The following is a 24,052-nucleotide window of genomic DNA, read 5'->3' as shown; positions in this document are numbered from 1 at the left end:
ATTGAGTAGTGGTCTTAAGTCTCTTCTCCTTTCAGATTTTTAATATAAGCAGAAAATACTTTCTCTTCTTCCCTCCCTTTCCTTCAACTCAGGGAGGGAATTCCTCTGGTTTGACATTTGGAATTTAAGTCTTTTTAGCACTCCTTTCTTCAGTATTTAGCTTAAACAGTCTTTGCTTTGATTTCTATACAAACCGGAAGGTGGACTTCCTCTTTACACCTTCCCGCTTCAGTACCAAATTATGCCTTATATTCCTTTTAGTTTTTAGTCTTTAAACTTGACCTACTCACGGGTTGTTGTTTATCAGCCGAATTGTCAGAAGAAAAAAGGTCAGCGCTCTCAGGCAACAGCTGCGCGGCTTCACTCCACGGAAGTAGCGATCGACTCTCAGCACCGCGCCATCCCCCGTTCCGCTCCGGAGCCCCTCGCGGGGTACCCTTGCAAGTTGGGGGGGGCGCTTTCGGTGCCCGCCGAGTCCCAGTGTCACAGGCTTCGTCCGCCTGTGATTTCAATAGGGTCCCCGCTTCGCCGTAGCGGCCAGACCCAGTTTTCCGCGGAGCTTCTCCCTCCGAACTAGAAGGAGACCGCCATTGCTCCGGAAGAGCGCCCTGTCTTAGGTGCAATGGAGTCACTGGGAATACGAAGGCCAAGGCCCCCGCTCCCCCATTTCCCTGCCCACCTACCCAAATCCCTTCTCGCTGCCTTACTCCATGCCGGCACCCTCTGTTCCCACGGCAAAACAAAACAAACTCCTCTTACTTTGTCTTTCTTCTTCACCCACATCTAAAGTATGAATCCAGGCCAGATCCACTCACTGCATCCTGGAGAGCATGCACATCTGGATGCAAAATAAATTCAGGAATCGAGGGGGGTTGCCCCCTCCTGGGGATCTATTGTCTCTCTTTGCTATGGCTCTGTCCCTATAGGAAGCTCAACCCTGCCAGGCTGAGCAGAAAGGATTCCGGAGGGCCAACTCCTTCCCTCTCCTCAGTCCCAAGGCAGGAGTTGGGGACCATCTGGTCACCCAACAGCCAAGAAGCGTGATTTGTGGTGGCCCCAAATACTTCTCCCCGAACAATCCACCGGCTTCTCAACTGACCAGTGCAACCCTTGTCCAGTTAGCCCTTGCATGGGCACCTGAAGTGGCGGTCATGCCGTGTACCCAGGGGGTGGGACAAGCTGTGGGGGGGGCATCTACCGCGCACAGGGGCAGCAGGGCAAGCCCCCCACGGTGTGCCTTTTTGTCACCCTCCTCACGGATTACACCTGGGGCGGACTGCCTCAGTCTGCCCCCTTCCTACACCCCTGCTTTGTGCTTCTGAGCTACTGCCCCCCAATGAGATGAACGGTGCCTCTGCTTAAGGAAGGAATAACCAACCCCCTCCCCCCCCACTGACACCATGGCTCTGTTGGGAATCTGAATACGTTCAGCTTCACACACAGAGTCAATTAGGGTTTGGCCGACAGCCAAGGCAATGTGAAGGAGTAAGTCTGCCTGGTGATACAGAGGCATGGAGACAGCTCCATGATTGGTCAAGCTCTCTCACAGGAATGATGATTTATGGCCTACTAACTGGAATGTGTTAGTTCAGAGTTCTGAGTTCAGAGTTCAGTGTCAGTGAGTGAGGTTGAGAGTTGTGAGTCGTGTAAGAGAGAGCAAGTCAAAGATCTGTGTTCTGTTCTGTTCCTGTAAATAGTCCACTATATATAAATAAACACTTATAACTACAAGTTACTGGTTCCTGCTTCGTCCATCCTGTCTGCAGCCAGTTGCCAATTGCTTTCGTGAACTCTACGTTTACTCTGCTAGGTCTGGCTAAGGTCCTGCAACTAGTCAAAAGTTGTGAAACACCAATAGGGTCCAGCATCCAGGTGGAGATCAAACAGCTGAGACGACAGAAAGACCGAGCCAAGTAGTAACAGCTTAACACCAGGGAGCCTTGAGGAAAATCCAGGCTCAGTCCACAACTTCATTGTGCTTCCTCCTTCCCAGGAATCTCTCTGTGGCTGTTTTGAGGCCACAAGCACCTGTTAGAGCACCTGGGGCTATAATCGACAGTTCTGCCCTTTGATCCGTGGCATAAGAGATGCTCTGGTAGCCAAAGAAATTGGCAGGGCACTTTTCCTACAGTATGTCCAAGGCTGAAGAACAAATGCAGGAGCATAAGGTTGCTGACCCTGGTCCAGCCAGAGATCAGAGGCTGTAGGAATAAGCTTCAGGTCCTCACTCCCCATTGGTCTCCAAAGGTCACAGGCATCCTCTCTTCTCCTCTCAAGCCAGCCTCTGCAGCTCCTCCAAAGTGGGCATGAATCGCTTCTCATAGCCAGAGAACTCCACTGGGGCAAGGGGCGTGGTCTGCTCTGGGGCTGGTTCCTTAATCTCAACAATGTCTAGCTCTTCTGGGAACTTGACTGGGCATTGGCTTAGGGCATCCTGCAAAACAAATGCAATAACCATAATTTATTTGCCTCCTATCTAGCCCTGTTGCCCCAGCCGCTCTGGGCAGCTTCCTGCAAATTATAAAACCACAGTAAAACGTCACACATTTAAAACTTCCCTATACAGGGCAGCCTTCAGATGTCTTCTAGCACGTTTCCAACTTGGCGCATAAAATATACATAATGGCGCCAGATGAACCTCCCCGGGGAGAGCATTCCAGATAAGCACATTTATTCAAATATATCATCAGTTGCTGTCTGTTAGAAGATGGGTTGATCAGTACTTAAAATCTGGCACAAGTTCTTTCTGGGTCCGCTCAGCAAGTGAAGAGGAAGAGGCAACTGGGATGGCTAATTCTCTCCAGAAATCAGATCCTTCCCATCTGCTCCCACCACAGACAGTACATATCTGGGTTGTTGTTTTTTTAACCCAATGACTTCCTACCATGCCAGGGTCAGTGCGGTGCTCATCAATCCTCTGGGTAACATCACTGTGCCCTGGGTCTGGAATCTTCTCCCAGCACCACGGAGGCAGGATCTTATGGCAGAAGTCAAGGACCCTGCGGAGGAGAGACAGCGGACAAGAGTTTTCACATGGGGCTGCAAATGAGGGGGAGATGGGGAGGGGAGGTAAGTAGCCACAGATGTTGGGCAGGATGTCGCACGGGCCAGCCTGCCTCCCCACCACACCTCTGCCTTTTATTACTCACCTCCTGTAATTAACCAGCACCACAAGGAAGGCCACGAAAAGCAGGAATCCCAGAACCAGGAGGACTGCCAGGAGGGTCTGCCAATGGGAATCTGCAGGAGATCATGGGGATAAAACTCAGATGAACAAGGCCTTGCTGACAAGGCATGATTTTGTCCCGAAGTTTGATATTTCCCTATCAAGGCATTTCAAGATAGCTCCGGCTGCTGGGTTTACTGAGCTGTTGCATAGCCTTTGCACATGCCAAGCAGGTTTTGCTTGGTCCAAGCAACAGAAGTCCTAGAAGCCTCTCCTACCTGGAGTGTGGAAGCGATGCAGAGGACTGGGCACACCTTCCCCGGCTGAGGTAGATCCTGTCATGCAGAGCTGGTAGGAAATCCCAGGCGTCAGGTCCGAGAGACTGTAGCTCCTCTCTGCAGCACCAACTACAACTAGGAAAGGGGTGGATAATCTGAGCATAGGCGGGGCGGCAGTTTGTACCCACCATCCAAGAGTTTACTGCACCAGTATCTCAATGTGTTGGCTGGGGTGGGTGGGAGAAGAGATGGGGACCATAATGGGAGCACATTGACATCAGACTGCTAGGAAGAAACTGAAGTCCAACATGACATGAAATTCTGGTACTGAACTGTTACTGAACTGAAGTTAAAAGGTAAAGGTAAAGGACCCCTAGACAGTTAAGTCCAGTCAAAGGCGACTATGTGGTGTGGTGCTCATCTCATTTTCAGGCCAAGGGAGCCGGCCTTCGTCCACAGACAGCTTTCCAGGTCATGTGGCCAGCAGGACTAAAGCGCTTCTAGCGCGATGGGATACCGAGACGGAAGCCAGAGCACACGGAAACACCATTTACCTTCTTGCCACAGAGGTACCTATTTATCTACTTGCACTGGCATGCTTTCAAACTGCTAGGTTGGCAGGAGCTGGGACAGGGCAATGGGAGCTTAACCCGTCGCAGGGATTTGAACCGCCGACCTTCCAATCGGCAAGCCCAAGAGGCTCAGTGCTTTAGACCACAGCGCCTCACTGAACTGAAACTGAAAGCAGATAATGCCCCTTATGCTCCACTGAGTTAATAATGATTTTATTATTTATACCCAACCCATCTGTAACTCCATCCTTGTATTTCTATGGTAAAAGCCCTATGGCTACACACAAGGTCAATCCCATGTGCAGACATGGACTCAATCATGCCCAGCCCCAATGCATGTGCACCAGTAGTGGGACCAATGCATGCCTCACAGTAGTGGGACCTGGTTTGGTTTCCTTGGTCCACTCAATGCATCTTTCAACCCTGAGATCCAGGGGTTGCAGATTCTAGATGAAAACCATGTAGGCAGCTGCAAGGAAGACCTCCGTGTCAGAAACTCAGAGGGTCTTGGGCCCAGCCCCTCCCTCCCCGCAAACTTGAGAATTGCCTCTTGGTCTCAGGCGTCACTCACTGGTCCTGTTTGCCTTGGCGTTCCGTAAAGTGGGATGTCCCAGGTAAAGCGTGTAGTGGGTGATGTGTCCATTGCGATCTCCCAGCAGAATTTCCCCCCAGGAGATGAGAGAGGCTGTAGGTGAAATGCTTCTGTCCTGCAGTCCCTGGGGAGCAGCTGTTGGTGCTGGAAAGGGGAAGGAAGGAGAAGGAATGGGACTGCGAGAAGTGAGGTTACAGGGAACCAGGCAGAGGGTGTTCTCGGTGGTGGCGCCCGCTCTGTGGAATGCCCTCCCATCAGATGTCAAGGAGATAAGCAACTATCTGACTTTTAGAAGATATCTGAAGGCAGCCCTGTTTGATGTTTTATCGTGTTTTTAATATTCTGTTGGGAGCCGCCCAGAGTGGCTGGGGAAACTCAGCCAGATAGGCAGGGTATAAATAATGTTGTTGTTGTTGTTGTTGTTGTTGTTGTTGTTGTTGTTGTTGTTGTTACATTAATAAGCAGTTCCATACACTTTTGAAGGGACTCTTCTTACAACAGCTGGGATCATGGCTAAGGGAGACCCAAGTCAATAGCAAGCTCCCCTTTCTGCAAGCTGGAACAACAGCAAGGTCCACACATGAAGAGTGAGCAGAAACAAGATGACTGCACTGTTTCAAGACTACAGGCAGAGGATCTCACACCAGAAAGCTAAAAGCCACTCCTCTTCCTTGCCAAAAGAAAACCAATACACCAGGTGGGATAGTTTCTACCTTGTTCCTCACCCCACTGACAACCTCCACATTCCCTTTGCCCATCAAGATTACCTCCTTCCTTGAAGTAGGCTCGCACAGGGACCGAAGCGCTGCTCCCATGAGCATACACAGCATAGACGCAGACAAGGTAGGGCACCTTTGCTCTGAAGTTACCTGAGAAGTGGGGAGCAAAAGCAATGTCAGGCCACCTGAGGAGGTACAAGATGAACAAGCCTCTTTCTCCAAGCACAGAGACCATGTGGTGCCAGACATTATCTGGGGTTTGTTGCCTGTCTCTTTTCGCTCCATGCATCCCACGTGATTATCCAGAGGAGGGCCGCTAGCTGTCTCCACACCCAGAGAGGACTTGCATGTTTTTGGTTAGGTGAACACCCAAGTGTGGGAAAGCCCTGAGAGACCTCGTGGGGCTGGGTGGGAGTACGTGGAAGAGTAACTATCTCCCAGCCATGGTTGTGACAAAAAAAGTACCTCCAAAAGATGCTATTTGCAATTTAAGGGAAGTCTCCGCCACGGTCCATGTGTGAAGACCAAAGAGCATCCTCTGAGGAGAGGATTTCTGTTGGGACTGTGGCAGGGGGAAGAGAGGACCAATCTGCCTCTCCCCCCCCCTCCACAGTGCCAAAACCGATGGGTTTCCCCCAACCCTGCTATCTATATCCTTGTTTTTCCTTTGCCAACAACCTCTCGCTGTCGTGGGAGCTGCCTCCATTAAGGCAGACTGGAACCGGAAGCCTGCTTCCCTCAACACTGCTATCTATATCACAAAAAGTCTGCTAATTGCATTTCATACCACTAACAACACATTTACTTTGGCTTGGGAGTTTCTCTCTCTCTCTCTCCCCCCCCCCCCGCTTAGAGCTCTCCCACACTCCTCACCTCTCAACAGGGCGCTGCTGCTGTCCCTGGGGCTCCGTGTCCAGTTCAGCAACTGTCCGGCGGGGTCGCTGGAGATCTCTTCTCTCCATTCCACAACATACTCCTCAGGCTGGAGCCACCGAGAGCTTGCACTGGGCTTCCACATCACCCTGAGACCCAGGCCTGGTACAGCCATCACCTGGACTTCCTCAGGGCCAGGAAGATCTGGAGAAAGGCCAAGTCGTTTGTCATTAAGAGCATCCCTCGAGGCGCTGGGTACCTTCCCCAGCACAGTGTTGGTGATGACCTTTAAAGCCCTAAACAGCCTCAGTCCTGTATACCTGAAGGAGCATCTCCACCCTCATTGTTCAGCCCAGACACTGAGGTCCAGCTCCGAGGGCCTTCTCGGTAGTGGCACCTGCCCTGTGGAACGCCCTCCCATCAGATGTCAAGGAAATAAGTAGCTATCTTATTTTTAAAAGACATCTGAAGGCAGCCCTGTTTAGGGAAGTTTTTAATATTTAATGCTGTATTGTTTTTAACACTCGATTGGGAGCCGCCCAGAGTGGCTGGGGAAACTCAGCCAGATGGGCGGGGTATAAATAATAAATTATTATTATTATTATTATTATTATTATTATTATTATTATTATTATTATTATTATTATCCAAGAAGACTCCTGTGATAGCATCACTGCTTGTGACATTCGCCAGGCAAGAGACCTCTTTGCAAGGATGGTGCCAGGGGAACAAGTGCCCCCACAACAAAGAGCTTCCCCCCCCCACTCCATTGCTGGGTGCATATACAAAGTGCATTCGTATAATATTAACCCTGCAGCTCTTCAACATTTAAGATGCACCTCTTGAGCCAACAAAGGATCCGTGCATTGCAGCTACTGACATGCTCTTCAGCATGCCAACAGACCATTGGCAATCCAGTGAAGGGAAGTGGGAGGAATCTGTCGCACAGAAGAAAGCAGCCAGTTTCCATCCTGGTCCCCACATCCAGGATCAGCATGGAAGTGGAGCTCCTCAGCCACTGAGAAGATGTCTTCTCACCCTTTGTGCTGATGGGAGCCAAACAGAGTGAAAAGAGGAGAATCGGCTACGGAGAATTGGCTCCTAGGGTCAATCTGCAGAGAAGGCGCTCAGACACAGAGGAGAAATGTGGGGGACTTGGAGAGATGAGGGAGAACAAACAAGCCTGTGTGGAAAGGGGAAGCCTGGGCTGAAGAGGAGCTTGTGGTTGCTACTGTCTCTCCATTCCGGCACAGAAGGACCATGCTGAAGAGATCTGTGCTATTTTTGCACTTTTATTGGTCTGGATTTGGAGTGGGGGGGGTGAGAGAGAGGTGGGTGGGTGGGCAGCATGTTAGCTAAACTCTGTAAGCTTTCACATCCTCCAATTTGTTTCGTTTGCTAACAACGATCTCATTCTCAACCCAACAGCAACCCAAAAGGGCCAGGGAGATGAGGGGCTTTATTTGAGTCCAAAGCCATGTTTAGGAGAGGAAGGGAAAAAGCGAGGAGTAAAAAGGAATTTCCACGTTTCCTCTTAAAACGCATAATAATACGCTCTGCCGAAATGCAGTTACTCCGAGTCTTAGAATGGCAGCCAGAGGGGGAAATCAGCAAAGGAATTCCTTATCTGACAGCATCTTAGTCTTGCGGGCACTGCTGGTAATGATACTACTAATAATGATTATGGTGAGGCATGATGATATGCAAAACTGCCTGAATGGGCTGAAACCTATCTTTTCTAACATTCCAGTCACAGAGATATGTACAGGGAAATAGGAGAAGGGTGTGGGAAGGTGGCAAAGTTCAAAAGGTTACAAATTCCTGTGCGAAATGAGTGCCTGGCCTGCTTGCAGTCCCATAAACCTCTGTTTATCAGGAACATGGAGATAAATTCCTGAAAGTCATCGAGGAAATTCCAGAGTATTCTGGTACAGTGGGACCTCAGGTTACATACGCTTCAGGTTACAGACTCCGCTAACCCAGAATTATTGCTTCAGATTAAGAACTTTGCTTCAGGATGAGAACAGAAATCTGGCTCCAGCGGCAGGGCAGCAGCCGGAGGCCCCATTAGCTAAAGTGGTGCTTCAGGTTAAGAACAGTTTCAGGTTAAGTACGGACCTCCGGAATGAATTAAGTACTTAACCTGAGGTACCACTGTATTGCATCTGTGTGTCTGGAGGAAAAAACCCATCCTGAGGAAAACAGGTAACTATTGATTTCAAAGTTATTCCTTAGAATCATTGAATTACAGTGGTACCTTTGCGCTACAAACTTAATTCATTCCGGAGATCCGCACTTAACCTGAAACCGTTCTTAACCTGAGGCATGGTTTCACTAATGGGGCCTGCTACTGCCGCTGCCATGCAATTTCCGTTCTCATCCTGGGGCAAAGTTTGTAACCCGAGGTACTACTTCTGGGTTAGTCGAGTTTGTAACCCAAAGTGTTTGTAACCTGAGGTGTTTGTAACCCGAGGTACCACTGTATAGAGCTGGAAGAGACCAAGTGGTGCATCAACAGCTAACTATTTTTATAGGTATCTTTAAAAATAAAATAGAAATATATATGTTTATGTCTATTCCCCAATCTTCCCTACCCCATTTGCATTGAAGAGATATCCTGACCAAACATGCCATGCTAGCGCATGCTCTTTCTGGAAAACAAAAGCTGAGGCACCCTTGCCTTTCTTCAGTTTTTATCAAAAGCCGCTTAGAGAAGCACAGCCCCTCCCCACGTATCTCCTGCCCCTCCCCTTCCTGTCCCACAAAGGGGCGACCGCAAGTCATGGGGGAGGAGAGCTGATCACAAGTGAATGAGGCAGTTTTGTGGGTCTTTCCTTCTGTTTCTCTGGGGTTCTGTGGTTCCCTCTCTGTGTGTATGTCAGACCCAAGCATTACATTACCAATGATGAAATTGCTGCTTTCTCCCAGCCCAATACATTCTGTAGTACTTCCCCATTCGGTTCAGTTGTTTTCTTTAATAGTTGCCCGAGTGACATTTCCCTTGTCTTATGTATCAGCATTTAAAGGAAGCATTTGTATTTTGCCTCTTTTCTTGCACAGTGGAACCTTGGTTCCCGAACTTAATCTGTTCCAGGAGTCCATTCAACTCCCGAAACAGTTTGAGAACCAAGGCGTGGCTTCTGATTGGCTGCAGGAACTTCCTGCAGCCAATCGGAAGCCATGCCAGACGTTCAGCTCCCAAAGAACGTTCGAAAACCAGAACAATCACTTCCAGTTTTGAATCGTTCGGGAGCCGGAACATTTGGCTCCCAAGGCGTTCAGGAGCTGAGGTTCCACTGTATCCTAACTCCACCTTCAAGGTACTTTAAACTATTAAGGCGAGGTGGGGGAGAAGTGGACAACCAGATATGTTGTTGCACTACAGCAGGTACAGTAGTACCTCAAGTTAAGTACTTACTTCGTTCCGGAGGTCCGTACTTAACCTGAAACTGTTCTTAACCTGAAGCACCACTTTAGCTAATGGGGCCTCCTGCTGCTGCCCTGCCGCTGGAGCCAGATTTCTGTTCTCATCCTGAAGCAAAGTACTTAACCCGAGGTAATATTTCTGGGTTAGTGGAGTCGGTAACCTGAAGCGCATGTAACCTGAAGCGTATGTAACCTGAGGTACCACTGTATGGGGAACCTTTGGCCCTCCAGATGTTGCTGAACTACAACCCCCATCATTCCTGGACATTGGCCATGCTGCCTGGTCTGATGGGAGTTGTAGCTCAGTAACCTATGGGGAACCAAAGGTTTCCCTGTACTACAGTTTCCGCAACCCCCAATTATTCACCATACTTGCTGGGGCTGATGGGAGTTGTAGCGCAATTAAGGGCACGACACAATTTTGGCCCTACAGTCATACCTCAGGTTACAGATGCTTCAGGTTGTGTTTTTTCGGGTTGCGGACCGCTGAAACCCGGAAGTACCAGAACTGGTTACTTCTGGGTTTCGGCGGTCGTGCATGCGCAGAAGCGCTAAATAATAATAATAATAATAATAATAATAATAATAATAATAATTATTATTATTATTATTATTATTATTATTATTATTATTATTATTATTATTTATTTATTATTATTATTTGTACCCCGCCCATCTGGCTGGGTTTCCCCAGCCACTCTGGGCAGCTTCCACAAAGACCAAAAATACACTAATATGTCATACATTAAAAACTTCCCTGAACAGGGCTGCTTTGAGCATGCGCAGACGTGCTGAATCGCAACCCGTGCATGCGCAGACACGCCGCTGCGGGTTGCAGACGCTGCGGGTTGCGAACGTGCATCCCGCACAGATCATGTTTGCAACCTGAGCGTCCACTGTATTTCACTTCCAAACCAAGCGAACTCGAGTAGCTGAATTGCTATGCTAGGATTAGCATATAGGGTTGCATTTTCTTATTAGGTCTGGCAAGGGTTTGGGTGACAGGCAATGCACTCTCTCACGAACAGGATGTTAGGGGAGGAGCACAGAGGGCAGCAACACCACCTTCCCCCATCAGCGGTGAGGATGACTCAGCTCCAGTTTCGGCCCAAAAGGCAGGAAACAGGGTGTGAGAGGAAAGACCCCTTAGAAGCAGCCCTTTGATAAGGCATTATCAACAACTCTTGCCTGCTTGTTCCAAGCTGAGGTTGGCAGGCAGCGTTTTCTTAACGGAATTTCGGGCCGATACCCAGGCGTAGTCGGCGGAAAGAGGGAGGGCAGCATGGCAGCAAAGGCACACCATCGTAGTGATGTTTTTGTCGCGGTCCCGGAAAACAACTTCGTAGTCGAGGATGACTCCCCGAGCTGCTTCGGGGTCTGGTGCCTGCGAAAGGGAGGTGAGCAGAGGTTCCTCCAGTCAAAAATAGAGATTATAAAAGAAAACAAAGGAAAAGAAAAGCCCACCCAGTCAAACAGATCCTGCTCACTAAGGACACAGCTGCACGGCAGTCCCTGCTCACACACACAGCAGCCAAAGAGTCATAGATGGTGTAACTACTTTTATTTAAGTAGATGGAAAGTCCTGTGCCTTCAACACACTGCAAAGATAGGGCAAAAGGTCCACTGGGTGCATCTCCTCTCAGCGAGGGAATGGGGTGATCAGAAAAGGTTGGGCTGTTGCCAAAGGGCAGGAAGCTGACAAGTGAAAGATGGGCAAAATAAGGTTTTTTATCAGCAGCAACTGTATGAAAAAGCACTCAGATGTCATTCTAGTGTTGGTGAGGCAAAAGACCCTGGGCCCAAGCACACATGAATATTGTATAAAGGTGCAAAGCCCTTCTTTCGCACCCTGTAAAATGGTAAATGCACAGTTTTTAAAAAACTGGGCAATGGCTGCCCACCCGCAATTCCTGAGCCTCCCCTGATCAGTCAAAACAAAGGGAGCAGGAGATCACACAAGACACATCTTATGCGCACAAGACACATTGTATGGGGACTTCTGGCAAGGAAAAATGGTGGTTGCCACGGCAGCGAGCAGCTCCTGAAGCCAGACAGAACCAACTGTGCTACCAGGCTGGCTCTGGGCTGCTGAGGCTGCCGCTGCCACATTTCCCAGGACAGATTTGCAAATCTGGGGACTGTCCCTGGGAACCGGGGACATCTGGTAACCCTATCCTGCACAGTATTTTTCCTGTTGTTGTTTTTTTATAGGCCGTGAGTGCACCACAGACATTTATGGGACATCAATTTACAGATGGCAATCGGCAAACTTGGCAAAAGTATGCATTCTTCTTATAGAATCATAGAACTGTAGAGTTGGAAGGAATCCCCCAAAGGATATCTAGTGCAACCCCCTGAAATGCAGGAAACTAAACACAGAATCATAGAATTGTAGAGTTTAGCCTGATGCAGGCCAAATGCGTGCGTGGTTATGGTGAGGTCAGATCTAAAGCAAACCTGATTAGAATTTGCTTTCTAGGCCTGCAAGCACAAAGCTCCCTTTAAAAAAATGAGAGAAAATTTATTTGTACCCCGCCCATCTGGCTGGGCCTCCCCAGCCACTCTGGGCAGCTTCCAACAAAGATTAAAAATACATTAAAATGTCCCACATTAAAAACTTCCCTGAACAGGGCTGCCTTCAGATGTCTTCTAAATGTCAGGTAGTTGTTTATCTCTTTGACATCTGATGGGAGGGCATTCCACAGGGAAGGCGCCACTACCGAGAAGGCCCTCTGCCTGGTTCCCTGTAACTTTGCTTCTTGCAGTGAGGGAAGTGCCAGAAGGGTCCCCTAAAGCAGCTCACAGCCGTAATTAAAAAACAGTGCACCAGTCCTAAGAGGAAGTGACCATGATTTGCTAACATCCCTGTTATCTGACAGCAGAGTAACTTCATTTTGCTGCAAGGCTCAGCATATTTGCTAACAGTCTGTGGTCTGTGTAGCGCCATCAGTTCCCAGAAGCTATTATGACCAAAGGTTGAGCACAGAGAGCCATTACAGCTCAGGGGAGATGTTAATTCAGTTAAACTAAATAAACTTCAGGTTTCCCACCCAGCCAATAGCAGGGAGTGTATGTCTGCTCATTTGCCAAAAGGCTCTGTGTATTGTACACTCCAAGGCTCCTCAAATCCTGTGAAAATTCTTTAAAATTCAATTTTCATTCATCCCTTGTGTATGTACAGTAAAAAGGAGACCAGCAAGGTTCACTTTACCTTCCACAGCAGGAAGCGACTTGGAACACCTTTCTCAGAAACACCAACTTTTTGCCACACGTCTACCTGACCCAGTGGAGCTAAAGGCAACAGAGATGCAACAGGTGGTTAGTGAGAGCTAACAGAGCAGCTGGACAATCACAGGTGCTTTCCTTAAAGAATAAGTCCAAGAAACAAATGAATAAGGCAGCATGCACAACTGACTTTTTCCAAGCAGACAGAAACAAAATGCACAATGGTGATTTAGTAATGATCAGGCTTATGCTCCAATTTTGCTGCTTGGAACCAGTTCCCCCAAAGATGAACAGAATCTTGAATCCCAGAAATACCTGCCTAAGGAGTTGGTGGGCTCTGCATATGTTTAAGCAAATGCTGGGCAGCCCCCTAGTCACAGATTCTGCGGCTGCATCCTGCGCTGTGAAACTTGCATTGAAATGGGGTCATCAGGGAGAGTGGACCAGAAGACCTCGAAGATGCCTTCTAATTTTGGAATTCTACGATTCAGTACCCCAACCCCAACCATTCCACATAAGGTCTGAGAGTACAAGGTTAATTCCTTATACAATGGCCTCTCCCCACATTTACATATATATTTTTCAGTTGTACACCTACATTTTCAAGTGTACATCTCACATTTTTGTGAGTGACAGGAGTGTGAAATAAGTGTATCAGCCAAGCTCCTGCTGTGATGTCAGCACATCCGTCTCTAAAGACAGAATGTTTCCTCCAGGAAAAGAGGAGAAGGGAAGGGGACCATAATGGGAGCACATTGATATCAGACTGCTAGGAAGAAACTGAAGTCCAACATGACATGAAATTCTGGTACTGAACTGTTACTGAACTGAAGGGAAAAGGTAATGGTAAAGGACCCATGGACGGCTGAGTCCAGTCAAAGGCAACTATAGGGTTGCAACACGCATCTCACTATAAAGGCAAGCTGGTGTTTGTCCATAGACAGCTTTCCGGGTCATGTTGCCAGCATGACTAAACCGCTTCTGGCACAACAGAACACTGTGGTGGAAACCAGAGCACACGGCAATGCCGTTTACCTTCCCGCCACAGTGGTACCTATTTATCTACTTGCACTGGGATGCTTTTGAACTGCTAGGTTGACAGGAGCTGGGACAGAGCAACGGGAGCTCACCCCGTTGTGGGGATTCGAACTGCCGACCTTACAATCAGCAAGCCCAAGAGGCTCAGTGGTTTAGACCACAGTGCCACCTGTGTCCCTTCCAGGGCTGTACGTACCTGCCTCCGGGGTTACGAAGGTCTGGGAAGAACTCCATTCACTCCAGAAACCTTTTTTCATTTCTGGAATGCATTGTACCTGCACCTCGTAGGAAGTGAATGGCTTCAGGTCCTCCAGGTCATACCCTTCCTGGTCTACATGCTCCTCACTCAGCTGGGAAAGAACATTATCGTCATCATTATTATTACTCTTACTATTCATCGTAGTAATAGAAGTAGCAGTTATATTCCTCTTTTAAAGTAAGAATCTATAGAAAACATCTCACAAATCAGGTAAAACAACCCCCAACCCCATTTTCTCCTGCTATTGTTGTTGTGCTGATATACTTGCCTTCAAATAAAAATAATAAAAAGAAAATAAAACAAAAATCATCAACATAAACATTCATCAGAATAGCAGAAAGTTTAGTGGGGAGTAGATGCAGGAGAGCACGGGGAGTGAGGTGTTAGGAGACCATATTCTCTCCTATGAACCTGTCCTTCAGGGAACACCCTTGTCTCTGTCCCACCACCACCTCAGATACACTTGGTGGGGACACGGGATAGGGCCTTCTCGGCGCTGGCTGCTCCAGACAATTGTGGAACTTCCTCCCTAGAGAAGCCAGACTGCCTTCCTCCTTGTTGTCTTTCTGCCGCCTAGTGAAGACTTTATTGTTCCAACAGGTTTTTGAAAACTGACTGCTTTTAATGAAAGGGCTAGTGCCATGCTATTTCTACAGCAATTAATTGTATGGTTTTAATTTAATCCCATCAATGTTTAATCGGTTTTTAACGTGTCTTTTCTGTTCTTATTATTATTTGTAAGCCATCTTGAGCCCCTCTTAGGGAAAAAGGTGGGGTATAAATAATAATAATAAGTTGTTATTTTTTATCACTGAGAGGGAAAGCAACGCCAAACAATTGGAGCTGAGACTCCTAGGTTCTGTTCCAGTTTGGGAAGCTGTTTAACTTCCACTAAGGTCTCTGTGCTTTCTTCTCAAATAATTTCAAGGTGCACCCACAGAGAATATGCTTGGTCTCCCAGGTTTGTTGCTGTGATGTGCCAAACACCATAATTGTCTCAGATTCCTCAGGTTACAGTTCTCCCAGAATACAAGCTGGATAACAGCTGATGGGATGGGGAAACAGACCCATGCATCCAGACAAAACAGACTCACGTAGGTCCAGCTGTGGTCCTTGGACATCTTGTATCGAAGGGCACAGGTGAGCGGCTGGTGATGAAGGGATTCAGACCAGTGAGGGTTCTTCCAACTGACCATCGCGACAGAGGACTCAAACACCACAGGCTCCAGATCAGGAGGAGGAGGCTTCACTGAAAGAAGCAACGCAGCGAAAGGCCTCAGGCACAAGAAGCCTTGTTGCTTACCCTTCACTCCCACTTCCCACTATCCACTCTAAGCATCAGGAATGGAGCCATAACAATGCTATAACAACAAACTCTAAACAAAACCCAGGAAACAAATGCTGAAGAGTAAGATCAAGGCTCAGCATGTCCGCAGAGCAGGTGGCCTGCAATTCCACATCACAACTTCCACTGTTTTTATTACTAAAGTTACTGCTTTCTTATGAATAGGAGGAAGCAGTCTAGTGTTTTTCTCAGAAGTCAAGGAGAGATTAGGTGGATTTCTGCAGTCAGCGCGGTGACTTTTCAAGGTGTTCTAAATTCTTTCAGGATCCAAATATTGGGAGGCCAAAACCAACCAAACAAAAATGCAACATGAGATAGCGCATTTGATTCACTTTCACAATTTAGTCTACTCACAGGATTTGTACACACATTTTTGAGAAAGCACACACAAGACTGAATGCAGTGAAGAGGTGAGTGTTGCAGAACTAGACATAACTTGGATGGGCTGGAAACTGCTTTAAGTAAATTTAACAGGACCCACTGAAAGCCCCAGCCACATAATTTCAAGTGTCAAAGTCTTTAGGGATATAAGTTGCCATTTTTTCTTGAACAATTGAAAAGCTGAGGTGTCTGGAATTTCACAGCTCTTGACATCACTGTGGAATCTGTAGGCGTGATCCTCTATCGCAGCATGACACCCACTATTCAAGCTGTCCTGTACCACACAGATGCAAACTCAGCTCCAGATGTGAGATGGCCCTTGGCAGAGTGCCCTCTGGCAGCCCAGCCTCCCACATCACTGGTCCCCCATCCACAAGCTTTCATGGTGGTGGAAGTGGGTGGCATCCTGAATTTCCCACCATACCCCACAGTGATGCTACATCAGGTTAGGTCTTTAGGCATTGTGGAAATTCCAAAGTGGTGACTCACAGGCCCAGCTGTTTAATTCTGGGGATGAAGGCCAGCACTGCCACTAGGTCCCCTGTTGGGGTCTCAGCAACTGCCAAAAGTTACCTGATGCTGACACTGAACCTGCACTGATACACAAAAGTGAGCAAGCACACTGGTACTATTTTTAGCACTGAGCCTCTTGGGCTTGCCGATCAGAAGGTTGGCGGTTCAAATCCCTTTAATGGGGTGAGCTCCTGTTGCTCTGTCCCAGCTCCTGCCAACCTAGAAGTTCGAAAGCACACCAGTGCAAGTAGATGAATAGGTACCTCTGCGGCGGGAAGGTAAATGGTGTTTCCGTGCACTCTGGTTTCTGGCATGGTTTCCGTTGCGCCAGAAGCGTTTTAGTCATGCTAACCCAGAAAGCGGACTGTGGACAAACGCCGGCTCCCTCGGCCTGAAAGCGAGATGAGCGCCGCAACCCCAGAGTCGCCTTTGACTGGACTTAACTGTCCAGGGATCCTTTACCTTTTTACCTTACTATTTTTAGTAATATTTTTTATCCTCATCTGCAAGTTTATCTAGACCCTTCCCCAAAGCACTCTGTGCCTATTTTCTCTCACCTATTTCATCCAAGCTGAAGTTTAACTTAGCGGAAGTTGCAATCCCAGCCATGCCGTGATTGGTTTCCACCCAAACACTGTAGCTGTCTCCCTGTGTCAGGTTGCGCCTTTCAATAAGCAACCAGTTCTGCTTGCCCGGAGCTCCACGCCTGGGGGGTTTGCCAGGATGACTAGAGAAAGAGGCAGAAAGAGGAAAGGCAATTCCGGCATGAATCAAAAGTGAGTATTTGCCACTCCTTAGTTATACAAATTCCTGCCAACCTAGCAGTTTGAAAGCACATCAAAGTGCAAGTAGATAAATAGGTACCACTCCGGCGGGAAGGTAAACGGCGTTTCCGTGCGCTGCTCTGGTTCGCCAGAAGCAGCTTAGTCATGCTGGCCACATGACCCGGAAGCTGTACGCCGGCTCTCTCGGCCAATAAAACAAGATGAGCGCCACAACTCCAGAGTCGGTCACGACTGGACCTAATGGTTATACAAATATATTGCCCAGGACTTACCATTCCTTGCAAAAACCTTGCCACAAAAATCCTGCAAATGCTCCATTTCCAATTCAGAACAAAGAGTTATGTAAAGTGGGTAATTTGTTTTGTTCTGAGTGTGGAATTTGTAAATTTGGTCTCCCAAGACTATGCATTTTCATACACATGCCTCTGTGTTGGCTACAGAAATAATAATAATAATAATAATAATAATAATAATAATAATAATAATAATAATAATAAATATGTGATATAGAAATAAATAAATATACAGTACTGCCACACATTTTAGAGAATGGTTGCTTTCTGGAATGATTAGGAATGCCTACTAAGAAAACCCCAATGCTAATTCATCTACAAACAAAGAACAGAACATATTCAACTTATTTTTTTAAAAGGTAAGCAACAGGCAAATGTGGATGGTTTGTGAAAAATAATCAAGAATTTGGAGATGTAAGTAGGAAGTAGCGATTGCCCCATGCAAAGACACAGAGAAAGGTCATAATGAATACTGGGCAACAGAAGCTTAATTCCTGACCGGCCTGGAAGTGGTCTATATGCAGAGATTGTTAAAGTCAACCTGAACACTTTCCCTCCGAGTAATAGGGTATCTGAGGAATTATGAGATATAATTATGAGGTACTACTATTGTCTCCATACTGCAGATGTGGGGCTCATTGGATTCTGGCTTGCCTAAGGGTACCTGGTAAGTTCAAGCAGATGTGAGATTTTTGGCAGGGGACTTTCCAACTCACAGTGACGCCAGCCAATAGAGTGATGTGTGAGGAGACAGGTTAGTTTAAAAACAAGGTCTGTGGGCTCATGATGAGTCTGGACTTATTTGCAAAGCTGTCTGAAGCATAATGGCAGACAACTCCTGTGCAGGCAGGTAACTTGCAGAGTCAGAAACTCCCTGGAAGGTTCTGTCAATCAAATGCAGTGACTTCTTTTGCTGACAAGACCTTGGTAGAAACCCTTTTGCCTCCCTGAAAAATGCTGAAATGGCATTTGAGACCAACGCGGCTAACAATAGAGTGAGGAAGTTGCAGCACATTGTGAGGACTGCCACCCAAGCGCATTGATGTGCGCGCACACACACACACACACACACACACACACACACTTCCTAAGGCTGACAAAGCAAATTCTTCCTGACATTTTGCAAGTTTTGCCTCCTTCATGCCCAAATCCACAGGCTTTCTGGGGCTGGATCAGCACAGGGAAACACACGTAATGCCTTGCTTACTATTTCAGGCTCTTATAGTAGAGGACATGGGTAGTATTAGCATCTGGAGGCTCCCTGGTAGACCAACTGCAGTTCACAATATTGCTGGGCACTGACTGGTAACATTTCAGGTCCGTGGGGACATCAGGGTCACCTGCAAATAGAGACATATTCCAAAATCAGCACTCAAGCCACAGAAAACACAGCCATTATCTTGCACTATTAAAATTCAAGGGAAGTGATCCTAGTTGTCCAGACAGAATTAGCATTCTTCTCTCACTATTTGTTTGTTTGTTACATTTTTATCCTGTCCTTCCCCCCAAAGGAGCTGAGCGCAGCAAACAACAAGTGACAGAGCAATAAAAACATCATTAAAACATCTCCAATATACAGTGGTGCCTCGCAAGACGAAAAGAATCCGTTCCGCGAGTCTCTTCGTCTTGCACTTTTTTTGTCTTGCGAAGCAAGCCCATTAGCGGCTTAGCGGCTTAGCGCGATTAGCGGCTTAGCAGGCTTAGCGGATCAGCTGATAAGCGGTTTAGCGGCTTAGCGGATCAGCTGTTAAGCGGCTTAGCGGATCAGCTGATAAGCGGCTTAGCGGATCAGCTGATAAGCGGCTTGGGAAAAGGGGGGGGAGGAAAAAACCCCCGCAGGAACTCGCAAGACATTTTCGTCTTGCGAAGCAAGCCCATAGGAAATTCGTTTTGCGAAGCACCTCCAAAATGGAAAACCCTTTCGTCTAGCGGGTTTTCCGTCTTGCGAGGCATTCGTCTTGCGGGGCACCACTGTACAGTGGAACCTCAGTTTTCGAGCCAAAGCCAAACGTTTCGGAAGCTGAATGCCGAAAACCCGGAAGTAATTGCTTCCGTCTTTGAACGCAGCTTAGAAGTCAAATGGCTTCCGCTGTGTGTTTTTCAATTTTCTCAATGGATTTTGCCAATCGCCCATTGCTCCTCGGTTTTCTAAGGTTTCGGAAGTCGAAAACCGAGGTTACACTGTATAAGCTAATCACCAAATGGCACCTTAAACCTAGATGGGAGTCACCACAATGGAATTTGCCACCCCCCCCCATTGGTGGTATTATTATTGTTGTTGTTGTTATTGTTATACTGATTTATATTTTAGAAAACAAATCTCAAAGGGGTTTACAACATCCCCCCCAAAAGAATCCAGAATAAAACAAGGGGCCTTCTCTGCAGTGGCTCCCCATCTGTGGAATGCTCTCCCCAGGGAGATTTGCCTGGCACCTTCATTGCATATATTTAGGTGCCAGGCAAAAGCATCCCTCTTCTCCCAGACCTGTGGCTAATTAAGCAATCTATGGCATTTTGAATGGGCGGGGGGGGGAGGTATTGTTTTTGTACGTTACTATGTTATGGGAACCAGGTAGAGGACCTTCACGGTGGTAGCACCCTCCCTGTAGAACGCCCTCTCATCAGATGTTAAGGAAACAAACCATTACAGTGTACGCTCGGGTTGCGAACGTGATCTGTGCGGGATGCACATTCACAACTCACAGTGTTCGCAACCCGCAGCACAGTGCCACGTCTGCGCATGCGCGGGTTGCGATTTTGCACTTCTGCGCATGCGCAAAGCGCGATTTAGCGCTTCTTCACATGCATGACCGCCGAAACCCAGAAGTAACCCTATCCGGTACTTCCGGGTTTCGGTGTGTCCATAACCCAAAAAAATGCAACTTGAAGCATCTGTAACCCGAGGTATGACTGTACAGTGGTACCTCGGGTTACATACACTTCAGGTTACATATGCTTCAGGTTACAGACTCCCCTGACCCAGAAATAGTACCTCAGGTTAAGAACTTTGCTTCAGGATGAGAACAGAAATCGTGTGGCGGCGGCACGGCAGCAGTGGGAGGCCCCATTAGCTTAAGTGGTGTCTCAGGTTAAGAACAGTTTCGGGTTAAGAACGGACCTCCGGAAGGAATTAAGTACGTAACCAGAGGTACCACTGTATATGAGTTTTAGAAAACATCTGAAGGCAGCCCTGTATTGGGAGGTTTTTCTATGTGCTGTAAACTGTCCGGATGGGTGGGGGAATGAACGATGATGATGATGTTTCTATATTGTAAACCACCCTGTGCTCCTTGGATGAAGGGCAGGATAAAAATTTATTAAATCATCCTCATCATTCCTCTACAGATGCAGCTTAAAAGGCTCAACAGTAATTGCATTTCTGACCCACAGCTCCCCACCACACACACCTTCTCAGCATCTTCACTTCCTTCCTGTCAATACCACACAGGCCCCTGCTGTCTCTAGGCCTTAGCCCTGCTTTCTCCTTAGCCTGCACCTTCATGCCTCCACCATTTACTGTTTTCTCAAGTCTTTGCTTCTCAAACACTCCCTGCTCTGTCCGCCTTGCCTCCTGGCCTCTCTCCCCAAGAGCTCACAGCCTTTCCTGTCCTTGCTCCCCTGCCCTCTCATACCTCTCTCATTCTGAAACATTATCTCCCTTGCACTTATTCCTTCACGCATTTATCTGTCTCCTACACCACCACTTCCTTCAGATACCTGTAACCCACTGCTTCACCTGTCTCCTTCCATTCCGAGAGAGCTTAGTTCCCGGGCAAGCTTGGTGTTGGTAATATCACACCAGCCTAGCTAATTAGCATCACAAACTGTGGTGCCCAAGCTGGTTTGCGTCCCCCAAATTTTAGACTTGCGGCATTAAAGACCTATGCCACCAGCCACTTGCAAATAATAATAATAATAATAATAATAATAATAATAATAATAATAATAATAATAAATTATTTATACTCTGCCCTCCCCAGCCAAGGCCGGGTTCAGGGCGGCTAACAAGCAATAATAAAAACAAGTTGAATGAATACAACTTAAAAACAAGATTAAAATACAACATTAAAACATTAAAATGCAGCCTCATCACAGGAGGAGAAAGGAAAAACGAAAGAGAGGGATGGAATCAAATTGCCTCCAAGCCAAAGGCCAGGTGGAACAACTCTGTCTTACAGGCCCTGCGGAAAGAAATCAGATCCTGCAGGGCCCTGGTCTCATGAGACAGAGCGTTCCACCAGGCCGGGGCCAGTGCTGAAAAGGCCCTGGCTCTGGATGAGGCTAATCTAACTTCCTTAGGGCCCGGGACCTCTAGGGTGTTGCTATTTATGGACCTTAAGGTCTTCCGTGGGGCATACCGGGAGCTTGGATAGCCACACAAATGCTACAGCTAAGTGGCACAGTGCCACAAATAATCAGTTGCCACATAGCTGTGTGTGAGAGAGAATAGCAGGAGTCGTAATCGGCTCAGCTATGAAATTTTTGAGACAGTCCTGTATGAAGGAAATGATGAATGCTGACCCCTTACCTTTTTTCAGCCCAAAGACCTTTAACGACAGAAGCAACAGCCATACTGCATTCCCCCTGTTTCCCATAGTGCCAGGGATGTCCTGTATTGAGAGACAGTAATGGTGGATCATGAGATAAGGACAAAGTCAAGCAGCACTGAATTAAATGCCTCCCCCCCCCCCCATTTACTATATTTATTTATGTGGACTTTATATGTGTGTCCATGTCAGAACGGCACATAGGAGCCTTTGCGGAACTAAAGCACAAAACTTTTTTACGAGCTCGAAGACTGGCAGGGGATTGATTCAGCGTGTGAGGAGATGCTGAAAACTTATAGAGGGGAATCATAGACATAAAATCCAGACAGAAACACAACATTGCTTGTTTTAACTCGCTTGTGGGAACAACTCAGAGGCTGTGAAAGAAGAAAGGTTAACAACAGAAAGAATAAGAGGATCCATCGGAAGTGTCTATGAAAAGCAGTAGAAGTATGAGATGATCAGAACCCTCCGAACTTGAAGCATGGGAAGTCCTACTAAAAAATTAAAATTTGGCAGAATATTCAGATTATTTGATATGTATATGTATAATTTGGAATGTTTAATGTGATTTGATTGGATTGTTAAAGTGGAAAATTTAATAAAAATGAATTTAAAAAAAACACAGATTGGCAGGGGAAGCAGCTGTGTGGGACTCACCACTGGCAATGCCACAGGTACCATCCAGTGGGAGCCATTGCTGACTGCATAACTCCATGTTCTGCCTCCAATGTCAGAGGCAATGTGTGCCCCTGAATGTCGGCTGCAGGTGAGCACAAGTTGTTGGGAGAGTGCTGCTGTGCTCAGGTCATTCTTTTGAGCTTCCCACAGGCATCTAGTTGGCCACAACGAGAACAGGACACTGGACTAGATGGGCCCTTGGTCTCAGCCAGCAGAGCTCTTCCTATGTCATGGGTAGGCAAACTAAGGCCTAGGGGCCGGATCCGGCCCAATCGCCTTCTCAATCCAGCCCATGGAAGGTCCGGGAATCAGCATGTTTTTACATGAGTAGAATGTGTCCTTTTATTTAAAATGCATCTCTGGGTTATTTGTGGGGCACAGGAATTTGTTCATTTATTTTTTTCAAAATATAGTCCGCCCCACCCCAAGGTCTGAGGGACAGTGGACCGGCCCCCTGCTGAAAAAGTTTGCTGACCCTTGCCTTATGTTCTTAACTACATTCCACATACAATTTGACACAGCAGTGGACAGGTGGAGAAATCTTGTTCTTGCAGTAAAGGTAAAAAGGTAAAGGACCCCTGGACAGTTAAGTCCAGTCAAAGGTGACTATGGGGTTGCAGCGCTCATCTCACTTTCAGGCCGAGGGAGACGGCATTTGTCCGCAGACAGCTTTCCAGGTCATGTGGCCAGCATGCACCCTTCTGGTGCAACGAAACACCGTGACAGAAACCAGAGCGCACGGAAACGCCGTTTACCTTCCCGCCACAGCGGTACCTATTTATCTACTTGCGCTGGCGTGCTTTCAAATTGCTAGGTTGGCAGGAGCTGGGACAGAACAACGGGAGCTCAGCCCGCCGTGCGGATACGAACCACCAACCTTCTGATCGGCAAGCCCAAGAGGCTCAGTGGTTTAGACCACAGCGCCACCTCCATCCCTTTCTCGCAGTGGCAATGATTGAAACATTACACATAAGAATGGTAAGGGCTAACTATGTTTTGTTGCCTTAACCAGGAGTCCACAAATTTTGGCTGACCCTGGTAGTCACCCATCGTATCTAGAAGCCACCAAGCCTCGCCTTTCTTACCTCTTGCTCCACAAAGGGGAGGTGGGTCCCTTATGTACCTCTGTCTGCTGCTGGACAAAGTGATCATATAAGGCTTAACAAATGCACAGTCAGAGTTTTATTTTGTTTGCAGCTTCTACAGGCCATGCTGCTAATTGTGTGTACCTAACAGAAGATGTGGGACGCGGGTGGCGCTGTGGTCTAAACCACAGAGCCTAGGACTTGCTGATCAGAAGGTCGGCGGTTCGAATCCCCGCGACGGGGTGAGCTCCTGTTGCTCGGGCCCTGCTCCTGC

At 47.6% G+C, this 24,052-nt stretch overlaps 2 protein-coding genes across 4 annotated transcripts in view; both read right to left on the bottom strand.

The window, feature by feature from the left end:
- The window catches only part of RLN3 (relaxin 3), a 157,893-nt gene that overhangs the window by 122,678 nt on the left and 11,163 nt on the right, over positions 1-24,052 (bottom strand). The gene's annotated exons all lie outside the window — the stretch shown is intronic.
- Positions 606-22,105, bottom strand: IL27RA (interleukin 27 receptor subunit alpha; the record flags this gene model as incomplete). 3 transcript variants are annotated; one of them, XR_014003263.1, is made up of 15 exons in its annotated part: positions 606-2,001; positions 2,041-2,434; positions 2,885-2,999; positions 3,150-3,240; positions 3,445-3,579; positions 4,588-4,752; positions 5,376-5,477; positions 6,201-6,404; positions 10,815-11,010; positions 12,838-12,917; positions 14,086-14,239; positions 15,243-15,397; positions 16,945-17,114; positions 18,673-18,805; positions 21,994-22,105. XR_014003263.1 is itself a non-coding variant. In XM_081175863.1 (14 exons), the coding sequence occupies 14 exons, from the start codon at positions 22,103-22,105 to the stop codon at positions 2,273-2,275; spliced, it is 1,974 nt and encodes a 657-aa protein (XP_081031989.1). In that variant the 3' UTR covers positions 606-2,272. The 3 variants fall into 3 exon arrangements, 2 of the variants coding, with proteins under 2 accessions (XP_081031989.1, XP_081031990.1); XM_081175863.1 differs by having other exon boundaries at positions 606-2,434; XM_081175864.1 differs by lacking the exon at positions 21,994-22,105 and adding an exon at positions 20,873-21,374 and having other exon boundaries at positions 606-2,434.

Source organism: Podarcis bocagei (genome assembly GCF_964188305.1).
Source record: "Podarcis bocagei genome assembly, chromosome: 17".
Taxonomy (NCBI): Eukaryota; Metazoa; Chordata; class Lepidosauria; order Squamata; family Lacertidae; genus Podarcis; species Podarcis bocagei.
The sequence above is the reverse complement of the archived record's forward strand: the minus strand, read 5'-3'. Positions and strand labels throughout refer to the sequence as shown.